Below are 26,704 nucleotides of genomic sequence, written 5' to 3' on the forward strand. Positions count from 1 at the left end.
CATGAAACAAAGCTTTATTCAAACTACAATCATGTATGTAGGCTACAGGCGCTGAACCACATCCTTCTGCCATCTCAACACAGCGGTGCCCATTCTGCGGCTTTATTCTGATGAATCAGCTGACCGCCAGAGGTGAGCCGTTCCCTCGTGCCGGAGGTTGTTGCGTGATGTGTTGGGCTTCACAATCTGAGGCAATAAGGGCAGGTGGAGTGATGGTGGGTCTCATGAGGGCAGATGGAGGGTCTCGTAAGGGCAGGTGGAGTGATGGAGGGTCTCATGAGGGCAGGTGGAGTGATGGAGGGTCTCGTAAGGGCAGGTGGAGTGATGGAGGGTCTCGTCCATGGCACCATCACCAGGATTCAGCTCTGTGCTCTTCATCCTCAGTGCTCACACCAGTCTGCTGACATTTCAGATCCTACAAAATACACAAACATAACACAAAAGCAGTCATTTTAACAGCACAATGTCATTTGATATCAGTATTATTTAGAAGACAAAAACGCTTTTTTCCACAAATGCCGCCATCATCTTTCCTTGCAGGTCCTGCTCCACAAAAGCTGTGCAGCAAATGCATAGAAATCAAGAATCAGAAAAGTGCTGTAATAGCTCTGTTTGAAATTACAATAATTAAAATAAACTACAACTTAATATTTAAATAGTTGTTGTTATTAATTTCTGTAATGTCACAAAGCTTTTGATGGCAGCATTCAGCTTCATGAGCCACTCTCCACCGGATAAACACACATCTGTTCATCTGTCCCTGCAACATCCAGACAAGATTCACATTACCTCTGTGATTTATGAGCTCAACACTACATTTACATGTTGAGGTTGTTTTAACTTTTTATCCTACATAAATGTTCCTTGATTTATCAACAGTACTAATGGACAAATAAAATAGATAACTTATGTTTAGTTACTTTATAGATTTGTTCTACATAATAGCACACATACATCACTCAGATGCCTATTTCATATAGTAATCTGCAATTCTTATAGAAGAGTTTCTTTCCAGATATTAAATAGACATTTAGTAATTGTATTTAAGATGTATACGGTTTAAAATGTATGCAAATCCACTTTGGAGACGTATGTGTCCTTACTGGAGCTTCTCTGTTAGCTATACATAATAAAATGTGTTTTACAGCAAAATCACACATATATAGCGCTTACATCTTCAACAATTCAACAGTTTACTGTACAGTAGTTCAACACATGCGATCATTTGATTAATACTCACATTTGAAAACAGTCTCGTCCGTCATCCTTTCCGTCACGTTCGAGTATGACCTATCCTTCTTCTTCTTTTTTATGACGTATCCTCTCGCGTGGCCTCCTGGGATAGAAGAGTATCCATCGTTGAACACTCAAAAATCTGGGCGGAAGCGAGTAAGCCATCCGGGAACTTCTCGCCTACTCTTTTATGAATGCTGATGTTTCGAACGTACTGCTTCCTTCACGTACTGTTTTCGCCTACTATATAGTAGGAAAGTAGGCATATTCGAACGCACTTAAGTCCGAATCTCGCGATAATTAGTACGTCACCCAGGTAATTCTCGCCTACTCTTTTGGATTCGTACATACTTTTTCGCTCGCCTACTCTTTTTCCCATACTAAATAGTAGGGAAGTATGCGGTTTCGAACGCAGCCAGAGTTTAGTCTTTGTTTGTTATCTTGTCTAAGTTACCTGTCCTCAGTCCTGTTTTGCCCCCTCGTGGGTTTTGTTTTCTGTTTTTGTGTATAAATAAACCTTGAGTGTCTGCACCTCATCTGCTATTGGGTTCATCCTCCACATCCGTTGACAGCCTACCCTGAGCTGTGTCCTTGAAAGCACTTCATATAGAGTAAAGTACACAGTAAATTACACAATCTAACACGTGGTATTTTAAAGCTGCCGTCGGCAACATTTTTTTGATCAAAATCAGTGAAATAGACACTATAATCCGACAGAACAACATAAATAAGGTGGTTTTAGAAAAAAACCCGAGCTTCTAACTCCACCTGGAGCGTGTTATTTTGTTTTGCAAAAATCCACCGTCCCGGATCATCGGGTCTAATCAGCGCAGGGGGGTGTGAGATCTGACTGTCAATCACAGGTCGTGCACGCGCGCCACAGATTCCCTCTCCCTCGCGCAGACGCGCACGTTACAATATCATATGCACACGACACGCCTGAAGTTCGCCTGAAGTTTGTACGAAGCGTGATGGCAGAGAGAAAATCTACTAACAAGCTTCCAATTCCTCGGTTATTGCTATTGCTATAGATAGATTAGCCAGGGCAGCCTACCTCCGAGTCCATGGTGTTGATCGATGCTGTAGAGACGGACGTCGGACGCGTTCACAGAAAATCAGGTACACACCACATGCACTGACGATGGGCGGGTGTTCGTTGGTAGTGGGGGAGGGGCATGAGATTTGTAAACATTCAAAATTTTGGCTAAGTCCACTCAATCTGCCAGACTTGCCGACGGCAGCTTTAACAGTCAGTTATTATGATGGCCTCTCTGTTATGTCTGACTATTAAAATGTCATGTCTCAACCAACTTTATAAAACCATGTCAAAATGAAGAGACGTACTCAAAACATGTATTGTGAGTAGGCTAACATTAAACAGACTGACTGAGAGCACGTGACAGTGAAACCATTAAGATTATTTTAACTGAATTAAAATGGAAAAACAATGCGTAATTAACAAGCTTTCAGAACGAACATGCTACAGTTTAATGAGCTTTCAATAAGTCAACACAGGCTTATCATGCAACAGTTCCGTTAAATGAATGTGCTAACAATCATTTTACAGCATTAGAGGCTAATATATGATGGCTTTGACTATTCAAGACTATTTATTTACCAAATCCCCATCACATTGGCTACGTTAACTTTCCAATGAAATGCATCACAGTTGTTTTTAAAGTTAAACAAATGAAAATTGATTCGCATTTGATACTCACACTCTGATTGTCATTCATCTTAGTTCGCTGGTCCTCTAATTCGGTAGGTGGCGTTATCACTAAAAACCTAGGGTCCTAGAAATGCGGTCCTAAAAGTGGGGTCCTGAAAATGCAGCCTCCGGCTCTGCAGGCAGACCCTTCTCACTTCAGCACTGGGTATATAGTCAAAGTCTAAAGTCTTTGATAAATGTGTTTAAAATCTATGTGGAGAGATTTGTCTCTGTCTTAAAACAACTATAAAACATTGTCCAATGCATCTGCAAAAAAAAAAAAGAATTAGTTATTATAACATGTACAACATGACATTAATTTTATTTTATATTTGCAAAATGAAGCTGTGTATTTATTTCTGATTACCTGAACATTTTGGCGTTATTGTTATTTTGTAAATGATCTTTGAAAAGTTTTTAAAAAACTGACCAGCCAATTATGGAAATGTGTGATTGGTGTTTATATTTGTTCAAGCTTGACAACTTTATTGCCTTTTTGATAACTTTCTATGGCTGCGTTTACACTTTTTGACATTAACATGCGACCTGTATCCGGAAGTTGTCCACTTTTACATTTAAAAGGCAAGTGTAAACGTGCTTCTTTATTTGCAATCAATTTCCAATCAGTACACACTTCCATAATTGGCTGGTCAGTTTCTTGCAAACTTTTCAAATATCGTTTACAAAATCGTATTATAGATTAGGCTAAAGATGATAGATTTATTATAATGATAGAATGATGATAGATGATACTCTATTATTAATAGAGTTAAAGATGTTTAATTTGTATCATCTTTTCTCTTAATCTGGTGTCCTGCTTCAGACCTAATTTAAATTTATGCAGGAAACAGAAATCCAGATACAGAGGCTACTTAATGTGAACAAATGTAAATGCCTGACTGATAAATATGTATATATGTATGTAAATCTCTCTTTTTAAAAATATTAATATTTGTTGTTTTTCAGACCAGCTGCTATAGAAGAAAAACTGAAATCTGAGTGCAGTGACAAGCAAAGAGTAGAGTAGTAAGTATGGTTTAATCTCATATCACCTCTGTTATAGAGATTTTTGAATCAGGCTTAGTGAAAGGCGATTCGGTCAGTCTTGGTAGGAAAATGTTAGCAACATGTCCATTTCAGGTGTCTAATTTGTGATCATTCATGTAAAAAACTGTTTATTTAATTGATTTTTGGGAAAGCTGCAAGTCATTTGCCCTGGCTTACAATATTTTACACTTCTAATTTCCTTAAATCTTTTTAACAGAGGTGAAGTGTATGTGGTTCTGTACATCACTTTTTTTTGCTCTCAAAGTCAAAAGGGGCTGACTAAAACATTAATGCTAAAAATAAAGATTAGTATTTGTTGTACATTATAATTATTATTCTTGTTGGCTGGGTATACTTTTTCAGTCAAACAATTAAATTGCCCTTTTTTGTTGTGATACAGTGACATACCATGTAGACTTCACAGTTGTTCAAGAGATATTTTTCTCTTTACTCCTTTTCTGAATTACATTAACATTTTATATTGAATGTCTACTGTTAAAAAAATGAACAAAGAATTCCATTTTTAGCAGGTGAAAAAGACTTACAATTAAATGTATTAAATATGTACTTAATGTAGGCTAATGAATGTTAAGCCATAAAGCTAAGTAGTTTCTTAAGTTTGATAATTAATCTGCTATGTCATGTTTATTGTTTATGACACATTTATGACAGGCTATGATGTATTGGTTTATATCAAGGTCATAACAAAGACATCTCAAACAATGTCATATTTGCATAAAAAAGTCATAATTGAGCGAATGACACTTAATGACAGTAAACAAGCATAAAACCTCCTTCATATGAGTCATGCTCTTTTCATGTCAGTCCTATGCACACCCCTTCAAGTAAAGTGTTACCAGTTATTATTCACTGCAATGTCCACACACAAGTTAATATGCTTACAGCTGTAGATTTATTTTACCGTGACTGGTCTTCGTCTCAAGTAAGCAAGAATCCAAGCAAACAGTCAACAAATACACAGTTCCAGTCCTTCACCAGTATGATCTCCTACTTGCATAGCATAACTTAATGTAGCGTTCAAACCCTGTGTGCACCTTCCCTGCAGCAACACCTGTTCCCTGAAAGACGGGTTTCCCCTATATTCTAGAAACAGTTACCCAAGAGAGACCCCTACTGGACACAAGAGAGACCCCTACTGGACACAAGAGAGACCCCTACTGGACACACACGTACATGACAGAGTTTAGAATAAAGACACAATGGCTCTTACAAATAGTTTGCTGAGAGTATACTTCAAAGTGTTCTTTCATAAACTATTTGTTTTTACTACTAGTATTAAAATAGTAAACTAGTAGTATACTTATAAGTTCACTTGTAGTACAGATGCAGTACAAATAGTATGTAGTTTATGTGTGAAATTAATATGGGAAAACATAAATACTCTGAACCCAAAGTAGATTTACACAAACTGAGAAAGTCAAAAAGCGTTAGGTTGTGCCCCGCTCTCCTCTACACTTAAACTCATACTTTTATATACTAAACTGGGCCAGTTTACACCCGAGCAGTGTTGAAATAGTACACTTACAAGTTTATTACAAGTACATTGACATTAGTATACTCACTACATAAAGTATACTTGAACGGTACTTAAGTACTTCATAAAATGAACTATTCGTGAGGGATATCAGTCATGTGATCATCACGGCCCAATCACAGCCAGCGTACTGATACTCAGCTCAACAGCACTCTTACTCATGAGATATGGAGTAAACACTGGAAACATGATGAAAGCAGGAAGATCCAGATCTACAGGAGTGACGGTTACTGGATATTGACAGGTAAGATCCTCAGAGAGCCATGAAAACACCAGAAGAATGGAAAGAGTGTGTGAGTGAAGGTGGTTGTGAATGTGTGTAGATGTTTGTTAGTTACAGGATCAGAGAACGACACCGTTCCTCCGTCATAGTCCAGATTCACTCTCACATGATCAAGCTTCTGTTTAATACGAAAACCAGAACGTGTAATCCATCCATACTTCACACACCAGACATCAGTGTTGAAGAAAACGCGTCCCTTCCTCTGGTTTGATGCTGTAGTTACTCCAAGACTCCAGACTCTACACTCTTTAACCTCCACATCCCAGCAGTGTGTTCCTGAGTTAAAACCCTCTGAACCCAGAACACAGAGACAGTTAAATCTCTCTGGATTATCAGGAAGAAGTGGATTGTTCCCGCTGTTTCTCACACTGGTCAGATCATCAGACAGGACGAGAAGTGGATTCGCAGTGTTTGGATCCAGAATCACAGGAGCTGATGAGACACAATCAACAGAAGCTTTTATTCTGATCTTCATATAATGATCGACAGTGAACCCAACACAGATTATTATGAGTTATGACACTCGTCCTGTTGATCAAACACATTTTCCTCTGATCACTGTCAGTGCTGTTATTAGTTTCACACTCGTTTTATCATCAGCGTTTACAGTGGCGTGCACAGACCTCCTCTGGGGCGGAAGGACCAAAAAGGGCACTTTTTTTAAAAACATTTTTTGAAAATAAATCACCTGTATTTAAAGCAGTATCCGTCTGTCTGTCTGTTGTGTGTTTATATATTTGACTTCCTCACAATTAATTGGAATATCTCGTTCGATGGAGAGCAGCAGCAATGAAAAGATGTTGATATAATTAGAATAACACATCAAACAAAAATAGGGAAATGATGATAATATTACTAAATATAATTTACTTTACCAAACAAAACAGAGAATCAAGTAGGTAATTATGAGGAATTCATGTTTAGTTATGTTGATGTTATAAATTGTATGTATTCATTAAAGTGTTAGCTATCATGAAATCAGTAACACTTTACAATAAGGTTTAGTTAAATTTGTTAACATGAACTAATAATGAACTGCACTTCTACACCATTTATCTTAGTGTAGTGCCCCCTACCCTTAACATTTAATAGGGTGGAGCACCCAGGTTCTAACAATGCCTCTCGACTTTAAATTAATGTCTATCCTATTACCCTAGTTGGCTACCGTAACCCAGATTATACATATTTATACTCTTTTGGTATACCGAATGGAAATTAAACTCAAGAGGAAAAAAAACTCAATCCACACAAAAGGTAAGTTTAAAGAGATTAACAAAAGGATTTATTAAAACAAAAAGGGAAAAATTAATAAAATAAATGAATAAAGTATTAATAAACACTGGAATGGATTAGCAAAAGTCAGAAATGTATATTACTTTTGATAAATACCTCTTAATACCTGTTAATTACTTTCCAGTATAGAAAACAACATTTAATACCCCCAAAATAGATGCAGTACACCGTAAGTAGGAAATCACCAATAGAAATATCAGTAGACACTGTATGAATGAGATAGTAGACACTGTATGGAAGAGGTGGGGAAAATCAGTACCCCCAAACCACACTTAGTTGGTATATAAAACCAAAACCAACAGAATAAAACACAAAAATAACAGAAAAACAATCAATATAAATGCGTGGGCCCACACACACACACAACAGTCAAAACAACCCACCCCGTTGCAGGCCTGTGACGTTGCTGGGGAGCGTTGTGGCCTTGAAAACAGCAAATGGCCTCTTCACTTGAATGAGCCAAAATAAATCAACAGATCACCTGAACTCCTGATGTACGCAGATGAACACAGATGAACTCCGCGATGTTCCTCCTTGGAAACGGCGGATCGTCCTGTAGTCCCCCCCCCCCCCCCGGCAGTCAGGAGAAAGGCGGCGCGGTTCTCTCCACTATGACAGCGGGGATAAGAGTGCAGCCTTTTCCGGATCCCGGAGCTCTAATTCAGCCACAGAAATCAGTCTTGTCCTCGAAATGAACGAAACTCAGATCACTATATGCGGTCAACCTCCAGTTAGTCGTCTAGTTTCTCACTCTCAGTCTCAATAATGAACGAAGCTTCGTGCTGCTCTGGGAAGCAGACTCAGAAGAAAAATAACTTTACTTTAAACTCTTGTACTGAGTATAAAACACAAGCAAAACAAACAAAAGTCTTCAAAACACAGGATATAAATTTAACACACTAATTCAGTCATTAAATTCGCTATCTTTTTCGTCTTAATCTCACAACTCTCCGAACTCCTTCTCTCGCGATCGCCAAATCTCCCTCTCCCCCTCTCTCTCCAATCAGAAGTTCACTTCTCTTCACAGAGGCGGGCATAAGTCAAAAATTAACCAATCAACAATAAATGAACAAACATGCTGGGCAGAGACACGTTTTTGCATGTACATCCCAATCAATCTTTATAGTTTAGCGTAACTCTTAAAGGGGCAGTACATAGATATATCAACTGAACTCACAGACACTATTATGATACTATCTGCATCATAAAACTTATAAATTCTACTTAATCAGTAAATAGCTGTTAATGTAATTAATAATAACCCTAACTGGGTTACACTCTCCCCCTTCTTTATGACTCATGTCCCCATGAGACTAGCCATCTACATTAGTACCATGGCTCTAGATTTTAAGTTTTTACTCAATCCAAAACATTGAGAGCACAGGGCCATAGGGTGGCACCACAATGTTTTGCAAACATTTTTCTTTCTTGGGAAATCTTCAATTTGCACCACCATACCCCTATATACTAGGGTTAGGGGTCTGTCCGTAGATTGCCCCAGTTCATCATTACTCAGTTTTTTCACTGGTTTTACTTGTCTCTTTGGACGAAGTTCAACTCTTTCCGTTTCTGCTTCTTTTGGGGAATTAATGAACTGCCTGTCTCCCCCTTCTGATTCCAGATCCTCTATCCGATCAGGAGTCGGCAGAGAGATACATTCTGCTTCCCACTCTGGTAGATCCCTCATCACTTCCCTTTGATTAGGAATTCTTTCAGGGCTGTTATGGACCTCTGAGTTTTCTGTATTTACTGATGGGGGGTGCATCTGTCTGACCGGTCTCCTTTGTTGAACTGGGAAGTAATCACACAGGCTACTTTCATCACTATCAGAGTGATCTATTGAATCACAGCGTGCTGAATATTGTGCTGATTGCTCTCTTTGTGTTTTCTCCACAGCTTTTGACCTGGTCACCACTGGACGCTGAACCTCTTTCCTCTCATCAGGTAAGTACAACCTCACTCTATCTCCAATAGGTAACAAATGGTCTCGATGCAAGGTCCTGACACTTCATGTGCCGGTCTCTGGCTTTACCCTGTATACAGGTAAGTTTGGCAGTTTCTCCATAACGAGGTAAGGTAAGGAGTTCCAGCGATCCTGTAACTTATGCTTTCCTGTAATGGCCAGGTTCTTAATAAGCACCCGATCTCCTTTCTCCAAAGTCTGATGTTTCACTTTACGGTCGTACAGTCTCTTGTTCCTTTGCTGTGTCTTTAGAGAACTCTCAGAGGCTAAGTGGAAGGCATTCTGCAGCTCTTTTTTCATTCTCTCGACATACTGCTGATGTTTCATCCCACTTTCACCAGCAGCCGAAGTCCCAAAGCATACATCCACCGGAAGACGAGCCTCTCTCCCGAACAACAAGTAATAAGGTGAGTAACCAGTTGCTTCATTTTTAGTACAGTTGTACGCATGCACCAACTGACTGATGCTTTGGCTCCACCTGTTCTTCTGGGCAGGATCCAGGTACCCAGCATGGACAGAAGAGTTCGATTGAAACGCTCCGGCTGCAGGTCTCCTTGAGGGTGGTAAGACTTGCGAATTCCCAAGATTCCAAGGAGTTCTTTGATGAGCCTACTTTCAAAATCACGCCCCTGGTCAGAGTGGATGCGTGCCGGCAAACCATAATGTATAAAAACCTTTCCACAAGGATCTTGGCCACTGTTAATGCTTTCTGGTCTCTTGCAGGATATGCCTGAGCATAGCGGGTGAAATGATCTGTGATGACCAGCACGTTGGAGATTCCCTTCGAGTCGGGTTCAATAGACAGGAAATCGATGCAGACAAGATCTAGTGGGCCACTGCTCATTATGCTATTCATTTAAGCTGATCTTTGAGGTTAAGTCTTCCTAGTGATACATCGTCCACATTCCTTCACATACTGCTCCACGTCTTTATTCATGCGTGGCCAGTAGAAACGATCTTTGCAAAGTTCTGTGGTTCTGTCAATTCCAAGGTGACCTGACTCGTCATGAAGAGACTGTAACACCTGGGCCCGGTATCTTTCGGGTAAAACTAGTTGCTGTCTCTCTCTCCCGCTGGTACTTGTTGTAATTCGGTACAAGAGGTTGTGGCGAATGTTCAGCTTTCAAGCCCTGTTGCCGTAAGAGAGTCTCAATGAGGTTAGAACTTTTTGTAGTGGTAAGTATACACTCACCTAAAGGATTATTAGGAACACCATACTAATACTGTGTTTGACCCCCTTTCGCCTTCAGAACTGCCTTAATTCTACGTGGCATTGATTCAACAAGGTGCTGAAAGCATTCTTTAGAAATGTTGGCCCATATTGATAGGATAGCATCTTGCAGTTGATGGAGATTTGTGGGATGCACATCCAGGGCACGAAGCTCCCGTTCCACCACATCCCAAAGATGCTCTATTGGGTTGAGATCTGGTGACTGTGGGGGCCATTTTAGTACAGTGAACTCATTGTCATGTTCAAGAAACCAATTTGAAATGATTCGAGCTTTGTGACATGGTGCATTATCCTGCTGGAAGTAGCCATCAGAGAATGGGTACATGGTGGTCATAAAGGGATGGACATGGTCAGAAACAATGCTCAGGTAGGCCGTGGCATTTAAATGATGCCCAATTGGCACTAAGGGGCCTAAAGTGTGCCAAGAAAACATCCCCCACACCATTACACCACCACCACCAGCCTGCACAGTGGTAACAAGGCATGATGGATCCATGTTCTCATTCTGTTTACGCCAAATTCTGACTCTACCATCTGAATGTCTCAACAGAAATCAAGACTCATCAGACCAGGCAACATTTTTCCAGTCTTCAACTGTCCAATTTTGGTGAGCTTGTGCAAATTGTAGCCTCTTTTTCCTATTTGTAGTGGAGATGAGTGGTACCCGGTGGGGTCTTCTGCTGTTGTAGCCCATCCGCCTCAAGGTTGTGCGTGTTGTGGCTTCACAAATGCTTTGCTGCATACCTCGGTTGTAACGAGTGGTTATTTCAGTCAAAGTTGCTCTTCTATCAGCTTGAATCAGTCGGCCCATTCTCCTCTGATCTCTAGCATCAACAAGGCATTTTCGCCCACAGGACTGCCGCATACTGGATGATTTTCCCTTTTCACACCATTCTTTGTAAACCCTAGAAATGGTTGTGCGTGAAAATCCCAGTAACTGAGCAGATTGTGAAATACTCAGACCGGCCCGTCTGGCACATACAACCATGCCACGCTCAAAATTGCTTAAATCACCTTTCTTTCCCATTCTGACATTCAGTTTGGAGTTCAGGAGATTGTCTTGACCAGGGCCACACCCCTAAATGTATTGAAGCAACTGCCATGTGATTGGTTGATTAGACAATTGCATTAATGAGAAATTGAACAGGTGTTCCTAATAATCCTTTAGGTGAGTGTATGCCCTTTCTCCACTTCCTGCTTCACCTGTCTGATGATGGGGTCTTGCTCATGTGCTAGTCTCAATTCAGAGTTGGACAACTGCTCTTTGTGTCCCATTTCTAACTGTACAGGATAAACATACACAGAGGGAATGACTTCTGGAGTAGCACCCAACTGATCCACCAGCCTATTGTATGACTCATCGGAGGTGTGAGTATCAGCCAGCTGACAGATGGCCCTTACTCCTGATCTTGGTAAGTCCAACCATTCTTGCGACAACTCAGTGGGTGAGGGATAGCGCAACAGTACGTCTGCATCAATGTTGTGACGGCCCGGCTTGTACTGAAGGCTAAAGTCATATGTGGCTAAGGCTGCCAGCCACCGATGTCCAGTTGCACTAAGCTTAGCGTGGTCAGAATGTAGGTGAGGGGGTTGTTATCCATCCTAACTGTGAACTTTGCTCCGTACAGGTAATCGTGGAATTTATCCACAACGGCCCACTTGAGTGCCAGGAATTACAACTAATGAATGGGATAGTTGCGTTCAGCAGCACTCAGTTTGCGGCTGGCATATGCGATAGGTCTCAGTCCATCTGGGTGTTCCTGATTTAACACGGCATCTAAACCACTCAAGCTTGCGTCGACATGCAGGACATAGGGCTTAACTGAATTGGCATAGGCCAGTACGGGGGCATGTGTAAGGCAATAGATGATGATTTATTTTATATATCAATTTAACGACTGAATAAATTTAACTTCCAATAAATAAATGAACAAACATGCTGGGCAGAGACACGTTTTTGCATGTACATCCCAATCAAACTTTATAGTTTAGCGTAACTCTTAAAAGGGGCAGTACATAGATATATCAACTGAACTCACAGACACTTTTTTGATACTATCTGCATCATAAAACTTTTTTTTTTTTTTTACTCAGTAAATAGCTGTTAATGTAATTAATAATAACCCTAACTGGGTTACATTAGTTAATATTAATTTCAGCATTTACTAAAAAGTTGTAGTATTAACTAAGATTAACAAATAGACCTACCGTAGCCTATAAATGTTTTGCTCATGATTAGTTAATGTTAGTTAATATGAATAATAAACAAATTAACCTTATTGTAAAGTGTACTTTGAAATCAAATATATAAATTCCTTACAATTTAGAGCTGGACATGGACTTAAAACTTCCTTTCACTAGATGTATTTCCCCAAGCTAATAACACTTGCTATGGCCTCGGACAAAAACGAATGACATTTTCAGACTCAGGGCCCTATTTTAACGATCTGAAACGCAAGTGTCAAAGCGCAAGTAACTTTGTTGGGCGGGTCTTGGCGCTGTTGCTATTTTCCCGGTGGGTTAAATGACTCTAGCGCCAGGCGCAAATCTAAAATGGGTTGGTCTGAAGTAGCTTCATTATTCATAGGCGTGGTTTGGGCGTAACGTGAAATAAACCAATCAGAGCGACATCTCACATTCCCTTTGAGAGCAGGCGCGTTTGTTCTAAAGCGGATTCCTATTATAACGGCGGATTCGCCAGACGCGCGCCAGGAATGGTTCACAGCCAAGGAGACCGACGTTCTCGTCAGGGACGTTGGGGATGGAGAAACACACCCAAATTAACTTGGGTAAATGTGTAAGCTAGATGTATGCTTTTATAATAAATTGTCTATCTATCTGTCTATCTGTCTATCTATCTATCTATCTATCTATCTATCTATCTATCGTAATAATGTATGATTTGCAAAAATGAAACTGCTGCTTCTGTTTAGATGAGAGAATCAAAGTGTATGCGCGTTGTGCACACGCTACATTGATTATGGCCAAGCATGCGCCCTTAAAATAGCATATGAATAACATGAGCAACGCGCCACTGACTTTAAACTATTTTTTCCTGGTTAGTGGCGCAACTGTTTTCTAAACCTGCAAAATAGCATTAAAGGAACGTTTGCCCCGGAACACGCTTCCTTTTTGCGCTGAACCTACTGTACTGGAGTGTGGGCCGGAGATAAATAACAGTGTACTCATATCATTTAATTGTTTCCCCAGCAACTCTTTAAGTGAATTTCCTTGTCCCCCTAACCTTCTTATGCCCTCACTCATCTTTGTTCTTTCCTTCTCATATTTCTGACAGTCAATGTTCCACAGATTCAATATTATCACAAAATTCACACCTATCTGATATGAGTTTACCCATAATATGTAAATATTTATTTAATCCACAGTGTCCTATCCTTAATCTAGTGAAGATAATTTCTTCCATTCGATTCCTTCCCGTGACCCTCTCTGTCCCAACCTTTTGTTGAATGTTATATACCGTAAAACTTCAAATAATAGCCCGGGCTTCTATTTACCCAAATCGCCGAACTGCACCGGCTTGTATTTGAGACAGGCGTCTATAAGAGACAGGCCTTTAATTTAGTGTTGAGATGTTCAAGCATGACAGTAGGAGGTTACCACATTATATTATGTTTTATTTATAATTAATTCGAATGTGTTTAACAAAAACATTTAATGTAAGAGGGCTGAACTATGTGCATTTAGAGCATGTTATAAGAGGCGAATCACAACTACTTCAGAAAACCCAGCACAATATGGACTACCAGACAGCGACGCATGTGTACGCTAAAATAAAAAGTCTTTTACCTCAGAAAAACGGACGTTCCTGTCATGTCAGCCGTTACTGTGTTCATAGCGCACACTCTTCAAACGCGCAAATGCGGCGGCGCGCGCTGTGTATAAAGTGCAAAGGAAACTACGAGCATGCAACGTTGTTACATTGTAAATTAGTAAGAATAAAAGTAAAATACCAATAAATCACGTTACTGGTACGTGTGTTAGCTGAGAAGGATTTGCATGCAGGGGTGATTTTCATTCTATTCACCAGGAGCGTTTCCATGTTTCATTAACAGTTCTTGTTAATATTGTGTATTCGCCATGGTAACTGTCCTTTCAATATTAACCCCAAAATGCCACTTTATTTTCACTTTGTATTGTTTAAAAAAAAAACACGACTCTCCCTCTTTGAAACAAAGGTGATCCTCGCTTCCATCAGAAGCTACTGTCAGGCCACATACCTAAGGATAACATCCCGAAGTTAATGAAATGTATTATATCCTCTTTTCCCCTCACACACACACACACACACACACACACGCGCGCGCGCGCAGTGATGAGTCGTTCATGAACGGTTGCGTCTGTCACGTGAAATCTAATTCAAAACATAGAACAGACGATCTGACTGGTTTTAGAAGATCATATAACCCGATACTAAAAAACAGACCAGGGGCCTGTACCATGATGGTAGTTGAACAAACTCGGGGTTACAGGATTAGTTTTGAGTCGACAAAACCAAACCGATGCGATCAGGCTTTATTGGTACCATGATGCAGCTCATCAACTTTCTCTGTCAACTCAGGCTTTGAGCTTTAAGCTATGATTACTCCACGCGCGCGTGCACATACCAAAGTCACGTTGGCACCGAACAACCAATCGCGTTCGATATGTATAGAGCGAGAGCGATATATTTTTCCGCGGAGGGGCAAGAGATAATCATTCAGAATTACCATGAATTTAAATATGTATTTCAAGCTCGAAACAATACGGTCTGCTGCCAAAGAGAAGATAAGACTGTTGGAAAAAGATTGCTGATTGCGTTAATGTGTAAGTTAAACAAATACGTTGTATAGGCTATTCATGTAAAATGATGTTATATTTTAGCCTATTTTTATAATATATAAAAAATGTGCATGTAAGAAAGATTAATATTCATTGATTTTTAGATGCAACCCCAACTCCAAACGTTCTTGACAGCAGATAAAGACAACATATAAAAATATAATTCAAAAAGGTATTTACCACAACCTTTTATTATTTCTGTGAACATTTTATCACAAACACGTTTGCAGCAAACAGAAATAAAGAGTTAAATTCAGAAAACCGGTGGAGGGCCACTCCTCAAGAATACACTGGTGGAGGAGTTGGCTCTGAGTAGCAATAAGGGACGGCCGATTATGGATGGGATTACAGGTACAATCTGACCCTGGTGCTGGCTCCTCTTAGCAAGTAACACTGGGTACGTGTACAATACATTACTACTTTTTTAAGTTGTAAATATGGCTGACTGTATGTTCTGCAGTAGAGTTAATACAGTGTCCCTGTTGAAGCCAGCACACACACACACAGTCTCCCACACAGAGGTCAGTATGCAACAGACAGAACACCAGAAACATAACCTGCTTTACAACAGTTATGCTTTATATTGGCCTACTTTTATTTATTAGGGTGGAGGAAATGATGAAGACACTGTCTGTGCTCTCAGACAGTTGCTGAGGTGAATGCATAGGCTTTTTACTATGGCAAACATTTGAATGTGTGGCTAAAAAAGGGACTGGCCCTTACACATCTCTATTATTGTAGGATTTTTCACAACCTGCTACAGAAACTGAAGCCTCTACCTCAATGGGCTTCAGAACAAATGTGAACAAGGATTTAAAAACCTTGACATAAATTACAGTCAGTCCTGTGTTTGTACGTAGGAAGTCAAGGAACTTTTTGTGATTTGATGAGCCTCCAGAAAACTTGTAAAGATCATGTTTGTGGTGGAATTATGTTTCAGGAGGAAACAGACTTGTCAGGGCCCTGTACAAAAGGAGTCTCGAACTAGACTGCACACTAAATGAGTTTTAAACTAGACTGCACACTAAAGGAGTCTCAAACTAGACTGCACACTAAAGGAGTCTCAAACTAGACTGCAAAGGCGTATCAGACTGCACACTAAAGGAGCTGGACTGTGAGCTGAGGAGGCTCCAAATAAAAGAATAAAAAATTGGAGATCAAACAGCTGGATAAAACTGACCTCAGTATGTGAACTTATTTAACCAAGTAACACTTTAGTATGAATATTTATTAATGCAACTTTCTCTTTCTCTCTTTCTTCCTCCCATCCCACAAAACCAATAAAACAGTTTGAGGCCTATATGCAGTTTCAATGTGCCTTTATTAAGTGTAATATTGTATGGTGATTGCATCTACATCTGCATCAGCTGGGTGGTCAAGTGTGATCGGGTCAGTTTCATCGGGGAGAAGCTGGTTTTGTGGTGGTTCTTGCTCCTTTCTACTGGCTATATTGTGCAGAATGGCACATGCAGCCACTATCTGTGATGCCCACTCTGGTGACTCTTAAGGGCCAAACACAGTTGAAATGTGCCTTTAGGATACCAAAGGTCATCTCGATCTTCACTCTGGTTTTACTGAGGGCCACATTGAAGCGGTGCTGTGGCCCTGTCTGAGGGTCATGATAGAGGGTCATGTTTTGTACTGTACCAAATTTAACTTTCTTTCCTCAAAGCACTGACACAACACAGACTCACAGAAAATTCCTGGTCATGCACTGGAGCCAGGCCATTTGGCATCCAAACTTGTGATCATACGTTCATGACCACAAGTCATCTGCAGATGAAATGTTTAGTAGATCATTGTTATATATGTTAATGTTACTATTAATTTAAAGATTCATCTCACAGAAAATAATCATCTCACATGTAGGCCTACTTGAACATTAAGGCTGTGAAAGGACTTACTATTAACATAATCTGCCTTATGTTCTCCTAGAGCAGTGGAGATTGCAACATGTGTGCAGTCTATTGCTCCAATAAATCCTATCATAAGATTAACAGAATAATAATAAAAAAGATTTAAAATAATTCTTAACATGTACTGTATTGTATAGTATACATTTTTGAAATATGCTTTTTGAAAGAAAAAAAATGTGTTCATGTGATTTTGCCCTATCAATATATCTTACCGGCAATTTTATAAAAGCCCTCTTTTATGGACATGATCGATAAAATGTCCGGGGAACTCTATGAAACTATTAATGCACTCCTGCAGCGCGAGGACCACCTTGTGAAAAAACGCAACGCAATACCATTTGCGGTACAGTAAGTGCATGACGTGTCGTTCGTGCAGTTCGACGTGTCAAATTATTTATGTGCGGCCCAAGAAGTTTGCAAAAATAAGATATTCCTTCCGCGGAAAATCTGTATCTTTCAAACAAAACTCTTGAAACTCTTTCTCTACGAAGTGCTCGTCTAACAATCTGCGCTGAGATGTCCACAGGTTTTTTTTGCTTATGAACAATCAAATAACAAATAAAGAAAACATTTAAAAGGTGAAGACATTGCAACAGACACTGGGAATTAGTTACGTCACCTATATGTTTCTTTGCTCTCAGCTGATTGGTCAAACTTCAGTCTGAGATCTTGAATCCAGAACATAACCTGCCCCGGAGCAGGTTAGCCGTGCAGCGTAAGATACCATGGCAACGAACACCGATTAAAGCCGAGCTACTTTCATAGTACCTAAAACCCAGGGTTGGCGGAAACTAAGCTGAAACATAGCTGGCTAGCCACCTAATCCGGCTTCATGGTACAGGCCCCAGGCCTCTATTTGAGACCGGCCTTTATTTACCCAAACCTGTCGTCACACCAGGCGTTTAAAAGAGACAGGCGTCTATTTGGGACTCGGCTATTATTTGAAGTTTTACGGTAAATGTCTCCCTTTCTCCTCTGCATCCCAATATATCTGCCATTATTTATTAATTTATGACCAGATTTGTGCTTTGGCTTCTGCTTTACTTATTGTAATTGCTATATCCACATCTTCCCGTTTACTGATTTGGATTGCCCTTTTGGATTTGTTTGCTTTTTGTGACCCCTTCCTTTTTCCTGGTAATGGAGCCAGCAAGAAAGAGGGAATCCTCTGGGCTCAACAGAAGCATCAGTGTCCTCATTTACACCAGCTGGCACTGGCATTTTTATGTTCGCCTGCATCCTCTGTTCCTTGTGAAAGGATCTTTTCCAAGGCTGGAGAGATTTTGTCTGAGAAGAGGAATCGTCTAAACCCCAACACACTTGAAATAATTCTGTTTCTCAATAAAAATCTATTGTAATCCTTCCTTCCAGACTATTCTGTTGCAATTTACTTTATTACACACCCTCCAACATAAGCACTGCACTCAACACAGTGTCACTGTTGTTGTTGATACTGTCACTCTCCAAACAATTTATGATTAATTAACTGTATGTGTGACTCTGCACAATTAAATTCAGACAGAGAAAGATAGAACGATTTTATATTATACACAGGTAATGGATAAATGTATGCTCATGTCTTTTTATTATTGCAAATGAAAGGTTACAGACATTAACAGCGAGTACAAAATAAAAATAACAATTTTATTTATAAAAATATTTTTATAAAATTTATATTTTTTAATATATATATATATTTTATAAAAAAAATACTGGTTCAGAATGAATTAATTTGTCTGCTATTTCTTTGCACAGTAGCTAGATGTCACTAGTGAGCAATGTTGAATGAAGCTTCGAGTAATGAACCTTTGGCTGAAGCAATGGGCTGCGAGGTCTCAGTGGTTCAGGAAGCCTCATTTTGCCATCACACTAGCCGCAACTTTAACAGGAGCATGGTAGGATACATGTAACTTTTCCGTATTAGCTTAACATTACCTGCTGCCCGTGCGGTTTGAAGACTCGCGGCGAACTGCTGCGTATATAGCGCTGCAAAGGAAACTCCGCCTACCACTTTACCTCCGCCCCCCAAAAAAAATTATAGATTTTTTTGTATTATTATTGTTAGTGGCAATGGTGTATAAGTGTATTGTTATTTATTATAATATTTATTTTAATAATTATTATTATTTACATTTATCAGAGAGGGGCACAATACATTTATGGCGCTTTTTCATTACCAGTACCGGCTCGACTCGACTCGCCTCGCCTTGACTCAGCTCGGCACGCTTTTCGCTCCGTTTTCCATTGCAGATAGTACCTCCACAATAGTACCTGGTCGTCATAGCGTCGTCATAGAGACTTAATCTTTTACGCGAGATACACCCGCTACCCACACACACAGGACAATGGAGGAAATCGAGTGTATGCTGTTTTTGGATGTTTTTGCTTTTGTTTTTTTATTCAGGATACTCCGTCTGGCGCGTGCAATGATGACGCAGTGAATAGTGACGATTCTCTCTGACCAATCAGCAGTCTGCCTTGTTTGCACGTCACATTTTAGTATCGCCTCAGCTCGCGTCAGCCTGCTTAGAACCTCGCCGGAGGTGGTACGAAAAAAAGTACCTGGAAGCCGGTACAGGTACAACTTTTACACAGTGGAAAACCAAACAGAGCCGAGTCGAGTCGAGTCGAGCCGAGGCGAGCTGGTACTGTGTAGTGGAAAAGCACCATTAGAGACAAAAGGGGAAGGGGCTTGAGCCCCCCATAAAATGAAGCTAATATCTGTTGCTTTCGGTGACGTGCACTCCAGTAAATCTGCATATAGCGCGGAAATTGAAGATCTGATTTAAATCCGTTTCGCAAAAACACATTTATGTGACCAGGTGTAAATTAATCCTTTTGATAAATCAGATAGCTATCCGATCTGAGAAAACACATGAAGTAGCCAGGTGTAAACAGCCCCTAAAGGACATCAAGAGCGTTGGATGAAGTCGCCGTGGACCTAGGCTACAGTACAGTCAAGTGAGAGCAAGTCTTCAAATGCATCATATTTTTGCCAGCGATGAAGATTTTTATTAGTTGAACATCTTCGAGCTGTCTGTGAATGAATGATTCCACAGGATGATATATTCGATTTCATTTCACTCAGGTAATACATTTAACAACCAAACAGATTATTATGCCACGATAGCACTACTAGAAAGTATAACATTACCCGTTTTTTGGACATATACATTAATTTATACATTAAATAAGCTACCATTGTTCACAGTTTATGAACACCCGCCATCCCGCGGTAGTTTGTGTGTATTGTTGCGCAGTGGCGTGCAAACTCGACTTGAAAACGAATGCCTTTGCCTACCGTAGACACAGTTAACCTCCAGAGGTCGACGGTATCGCCGGCGATACCAGCTCGCTTTTTTTTATCAGTGTAAAAGAAACTCATAAATACTCTGTTGACTTTGATTTTCCATAGGAGTTTCATACATCAATCGATTCTGTTAAATGTGTATTATTTTTGTGTATACTCACAATAAAAAGTGTTGTGCTTTTTGCCAAATAAAGAAAAATAAACACGAAGCGAGTTCTGCCTTCTCTCTGTCCGTGTAGTCCATTCTGAAACGCGTCCGAAAATGAACTGCAACTCAGCGAATACTCAGTCAAACAGACATACAGACACACAGGTATGAAGCTTGAATTCTCTTCTTTTAAATGAAGTAATTTATATAAAAAAACAAATATTCACAGTTCATGTAATCTGTAAGAAAAGAGCAAGATGTCAGTCGTTCTCATCTCATCTAATTACTTTTAATGTGACTCCGCCCTCGGAGAGCGCGCGCTATTCAAACGCAAATGACTGAGGCAATCCGTGCATACTGTGAACGCCAGCTCGAGAAAACAAGTTGAATCAGATCATTACTTGTTTACACCGTCTCACAGCGCTGTGAGGAATAATAATAATGGAAAATGTCCCTCAGAAGTGCGGGTATATCGAGGAGCGAGCTGAGGAATACTGTAGTAAGTTTTTTTCCTTCTCACGTGAATTGGGTTTCTGTTTATGAATGAATGAACGGCGAGATGCGCGCTGTTTACCACAGCTCGCAAAAAGACAGTTTAAATTTAAATCGCGTGTGTGAATGAATGATGATGTTTTAGCAAACTGTATTGCTATACTGAGATGAGTAAAATCGACTGAAATATGTTGAAATAAAGTGTCTAGGTTTTGACATAAATACAAATATAAATGTAATTTTACAAAATATTATCGATTTTCAAATACTGCTGTATTGAATGAACAGCTTTTAGCAAACTCTATTGCTATACTGAGATGAGGAAAAATATCAAAAATTATCAAAAATAAAGTCATCAAATAATACGTTTTGTATACTTTAGTTTTTAAAAAGAAAGATTACACTTGAATTGTTGTAATTGTAACCTTTTTAATAAAAAAAATATTTATAAGGTAGATGTAAACAAGTAAATATAATTTTTTTCTTTAAATAATTTGTATTGTGTTTTATTAGTGACAAATTTGGGGAGAGGATAAATATTCCAAAACTGAAAATACAGTATGAGAATTAACTGCACAAACATGTTTACCTTGGATATTATACAATTTGCAAGCACAATTTGTGAAAAAAATAATAATATCTCAATAAATTCATGAGCTGTATGCCAAAATCATCAGTATTAAAACAATAAAAGACCTGAAATATTTCAGTTGGTGTGCAATGAATCTAAAATATATGAAAGTTTATTTTTTATCATTACATTATGGAAAATAATTAACTTTATCACAATATGCTAATTTATTGAGAAGGACCTGTATATATATATATATATATATATATATATATATATATATATATATATATATATATACATCTATCTTGTAAATATGTTTTGCTATTTTATTAAAAAGGTTACAATTACAACAATAATTACAATTTCAACAATATTTCAAGTGTACTCTTTCTTTGTAAAAAAAAAAATATTATAGGCCTACATTTTATTTATGTATTCATTAGTTTGAATATAGCCAACATTGGAACAGCTAACATCTTAGTTGATGACTTTATTTTTGACAAAAATAGTATTTTATATATATAGAAATTGCTAAACAAAAGCTTATTTGATGTGGCAGTATATTCTACAGTAAAAACTGTACCCAAATCTAGTCAACAAAATGTTGTCTTTCATATTTCGCCTGACTGTAACGTTGTTTTTATGAAATATTAGGGCATATAAATGTTAATTTGCAGTTTAATACGTTGCTTATAGGCCTGTACTACAGTATTCCTCAGCTCGCTCCTCGATATACCCGCACTTCTGAGGTACAGTTTCCATTATTATTATTCCTCACAGCGCTGCGAGACGGTGTAAACAAGTAATGATCTGAATAAACTTGTGTTTTCTCGAGCTGATATGGGGGCGTTCACAGGTTTGCAGGATTGCCTCAGTCATTTGCGTTTGAATAGCGTGCGCTCTCCGTGGGCGTGTCACATTACATTTGAATGAGCTGTAATTAGCTCAAGTGGAATCGCTCTCTTTTAATACAGATTTCACAAGATGAGAATATTAGTTTTTTATATAAATTACTTCATTTAAAAGAAGAGAATTCAAGCTTCATGCCTGTGTGTCTGTATGCCTGTTTGACTGAGTATTCGCTGAGTTATGGTTCATTTTCGGACACGTTTCAGAATGGACTTAACTGAGAGAGATAAGGCAGAACTCGCATCATGTTTTTTTTCTTCTTTATTTGGCGAAAAGCACAACACTTTGTTTTTATTGTGAGTATACACAAAAATACTACACATTTAACAGGATAGATTGATGTATAACACAAGCATATAAGATAAAAAGTAATATTTTTATTTTATTTATTTTTTTCACTAATAAGGAAAAAAACGAGCCAGCCGACCTCAGGGGGTTAAGCAAGACGATTGGAGATTGCCTGTCTTGAGACTAATGCTAGAAAACAGGACTTCCATCATGCTACACATACTAACAGTGAATAGCTACATGCTAATAGTGATTAGTTAAGTGTTAAAACGTCAAAATGCAAACTTAAATGCAGTAGCATCGTGGTAATCATGTTAACATCTTGTTAAACATGCAAGGAACATGGTGATTGTGTTAGAATCATCCTAGCATCATGCTAATCATGTTAACGGCTAAGAACATGCCAGCAGTGTAGGGGGCAGTGTAGTTTCACACGGTAAGCACCCCTCATTTCCTTAAGAAAAAGTACATTCTAGTTATTATTCTGAGACTAAGTTTTCTATTTGTAACTCCTCCTAAAAACCTCCAAACTCGGCTCAGACCTTCAGACTGTTCTGACTCCGGCTTTATCTTTTATAACGGATCTGACAGTTTTCCTAAACATGAGGATGAAAATCCCATAGACTGACATTTTTGAAATCTTTAAATGAGCCAAATCTTTCTATCTATCTATCTATCTATCTATCTATCAGTTGGTGTCATGAAAAACCTGTAACTCTCCAGCTCAGATCTTCTGCTGTCAGACTCACTGTTTTGGACGATGTCCTGCATCTTCTTCCAGACTCTGAACGGCAGGTTGCCCAAGTATCGTGGCACATGAATCAAAGCTCCAGAAGCCATCTGTGGATCCGGCTGTGAGCTCTGGACTCTGGAAGAACATTCAGGAGTCAGAACTGCAGTGGCTTTGGATCAGAACCAAAGAGACCAGAGACAGGAGCAGATCACTCACCTTTCCATTGAGACTGGAAACTCCTGCAGAACAAACACACCATTAATCATCAAGAACTCAATCAATCAACCAATGATCAACCAATGATCTGAAATCAGACCTTCAGAAAGCAGACGTCATTGGCTTTCATCATCTCCTCCATGTCTTTGATTGTGTGTGAAAGAGCTGAGATGTGTGTGTTCATCTCCTCCAGCTTCTCCTTCATCATCTGCTTCTTCTGCTCCTCTTCCTCCCTCAGTGCAGTGACTGTAGCTTCTTCTTCATCTCTGAGAAACTGATGAAGCTTCTCAAACTGCTGTTTAATCTGACGCTCTGTGTGCTCAGCTTGAGACTGAAATCACATCACATTCACTTCAATCATCTCAATCGACACACATCAACACTTCACATCATTCATATCAGAGATAAACTCAGAAACCCGACATTAGACAGATCCAGAAGCAGATGCTCGTCATTTACAGAAATAATAAACTATAATCCATTATATTAAATCATAACTGTATACAGTGATGCTATACATGACTCCTGATTCTGTTTCCTCACCTTGATGTGTTGAACTGTTTTCTCAAACTCTCCTTTCATGTTTTCTCTGAGTTTAAGTTTCTCTTGTAAGGTCTTCAGTGCCGTATTGAGCTCCTCCTAGAATTAAACAAAAAACACCAGATTACAGTGAAGAGAAGAAGAGAAGACAATACAGTGATATGATCAATGATTTAAATAGTATTTGCCCTCATCCTGATTTCCTCTATTTTTGTGCACATCTCATACTAAACTCAGAAATTAAAACCTACTATAAAACAAAGGCAGCTTGAGTAAACACAAAGTACAGTTTGTAAAAGACAATGTTATTTATTGAAGTAAACAGTTATCCAATAGCCTGCGTGAAAATGTATTTTGCCCTGTAGTTACCAATTCCTCAAATCTCTGAAATGTATGTATAATGTGGTTCAGCTGGACTAAACACAACCAGTCCTGAAAACCCTCCAGTGTCACTGAACTAAAGCAGTTCTGCAAAGACAAATCCACCACAGCGCTGTGAAAGACGGATCTCCAGTTATCACAAGCGTTCGGCTGCAGTTATTGCTGCTAAAGGGGGTGATTAGTTTTTCACATGGGTGATAGGTGTTGAAAACTGTATTCTTTGTTTACTCAGTTTGCCAGTGTTTTATGTTGTATTTTGTTTTAAGTTTTAAATTAAAAATTATTTAAATTAGTATGAGACACAAAAACAGAAGAAATCTGGATGGGGGCAAATACTTTTTCACAGCACAGTAAATGTTATACGAAGTTGAGTAAAATGGCAAAGAGAAATATTGAGTGCATGAATGTAATATTTGTGTTTATGATTAAGTATTGTTCTTTACAAGTTAAAGTAAAGGGAAGTCGTGAAGGAAAGTTGTGGCCTAATGGTTAAAGAGTCAGACTGGTTACCCGAAAGTTGCAGGTTTGATTCTCAATACTGGCAGGAAATGATATTTGGTCTTCACACTTCACTTTCACTTACATGTGAAACAAGAGACATTTGTCTTACCTTATATGATGAAACCACTTCACTGATGGGTCTGACTGTGTGATTGGCGTGTTTCTGTGAAGTAAAGCACACTATACACACAGGCTGTTTGTCCTCCAGACAGAAGAGTTTGAGTTTCTCACTGTGTAAGCTGCAGATCACCTCAGATCCTGATGAACAAGTCTCATTTCTCTCCTTCAGGATTGACTCACACAAGTTTTTTAATGCCAGATTATATGGAGGATTGTCTCTTGAGGATCTTCTCCTGCAGACAGGACACTCCTGAGTTTTCTTGGTTCTCCAGAACTGTTGAAGACACTCTTTACAGACACTGTGACTACATGATAAAAGAACAGGAGCCTTGAAGATTTCACAGCACACGGGACAAGAAAGCTCTTCTGCAGAGACATTTAGTGAAGCCATTTTCACCGTTTGAGCTCCAGCAACACAAACTTTACTTTCACTTTCTGAACGATGGGTTTAAAAGTGAATCATGTAGAGAATCACAACGATCTGCTGTCTGTTCAGAAACAAATGTCTCACAAATCCTTGAAAGTGTTTCTCTTCATTCTCCACTGATCACTGCTTCTGTATTGCTTTTGTTGAGAGAGAAGAGAGTCATCATGACAGAAAAGAGAAAGAATAAGTCAGTCTCTTCCTGGTGGTAAGTGTTGAAAGAGGGTGGAGTTTATGAGGGTGGAGTTTCTTTGGGTAGAAGAAAACTGCAAAAACAAGTGTGTGTGTGTGTGTGTTCACTACTCACTGCTCCTAAATGTGTGTGCACTAATTCTGAGTATGGGTTCAGGATTTCTTCAGGTTAAATTTGAACAAAACTTGCATTGAAACTTTCTCTGGTATAATGGTATAAAACCATGAATCAAACACTATAAGAACAATGAAAAAACACAAATATTGACAATAAAAAAATACTCAAAGACACTTTATTTGTGTGTTCCCTTACGAGAACGTTCTCTCGTACTGCGCTGAAAACGCTGTGGGAAAACTCCTTTTCTCGAGAATATTGAAGCCTTTATTTTAAAACGCATTGCTGCAGCACATGCGAGAGCTAGAAGCTCGCGTGAGCGTGCTGATTGGCTTGTGCAAAGCAACTGCACGAACCAATGGCGGATCAGCAGAGGAGCGCGGACCAATCGGGGCGCTTGGCACTCTGCCAGAGTCAAGCGCGCGAAACCGCACGTGACAGAAGAGTATAAATACACAGAGAATCCGCCATTTGACAGATTTTATCTCCTTCAGCTTTCGACTCACCTCGTCGCTGATTCTCTCCAGAGTGAAGCCGCTCGTCGTCGAACAGCCTTCCAGCGGAACTGCTTCGCATCTCGGCGTCTGCCAAGCTGAGCGTTTCCCTGTGGCATCCGACGAGTATCCTTTTTTCTAACTCAAAAAGAGCATTCTAAGAGAGCAAATCGCTGTTTTCACAGCGCGTGGCGTTGTT

The 26,704-nt window shown here is 39.3% G+C and overlaps 1 protein-coding gene and 1 long non-coding RNA gene across 2 annotated transcripts; both read right to left on the bottom strand.

The window, feature by feature from the left end:
* Window positions 1-244: 244 nt before the first annotated feature.
* LOC307148347 lies at window positions 245-2,966 on the bottom strand. Its single transcript, XR_013819438.1, has 3 exons — window positions 2,952-2,966; window positions 1,241-1,336; window positions 245-415 (listed from the first exon to the last, which is right to left on the bottom strand). It is a non-coding gene; the product is annotated as an uncharacterized lncRNA (long non-coding RNA).
* A 1,914-nt stretch (window positions 2,967-4,880) lies between these two features.
* Window positions 4,881-25,927, bottom strand: LOC307148339 (nuclear factor 7, ovary-like). The gene is made up of 6 exons (XM_079853780.1): window positions 25,270-25,927; window positions 24,282-24,377; window positions 23,839-24,069; window positions 23,739-23,761; window positions 23,539-23,657; window positions 4,881-6,258 (listed from the first exon to the last, which is right to left on the bottom strand). The coding sequence occupies exons 1-6, from the start codon at window positions 25,669-25,671 to the stop codon at window positions 5,771-5,773; spliced, it is 1,359 nt and encodes a 452-aa protein (XP_079709906.1). The 5' UTR covers window positions 25,672-25,927; the 3' UTR covers window positions 4,881-5,770.
* Between the last annotated feature and the right edge of the window lie 777 nt (window positions 25,928-26,704).

This window comes from Squalius cephalus (assembly GCF_949319135.1).
Source record: "Squalius cephalus genome assembly, chromosome: 20".
Lineage (NCBI taxonomy): Eukaryota > Metazoa > Chordata > Actinopteri > Cypriniformes > Leuciscidae > Squalius > Squalius cephalus.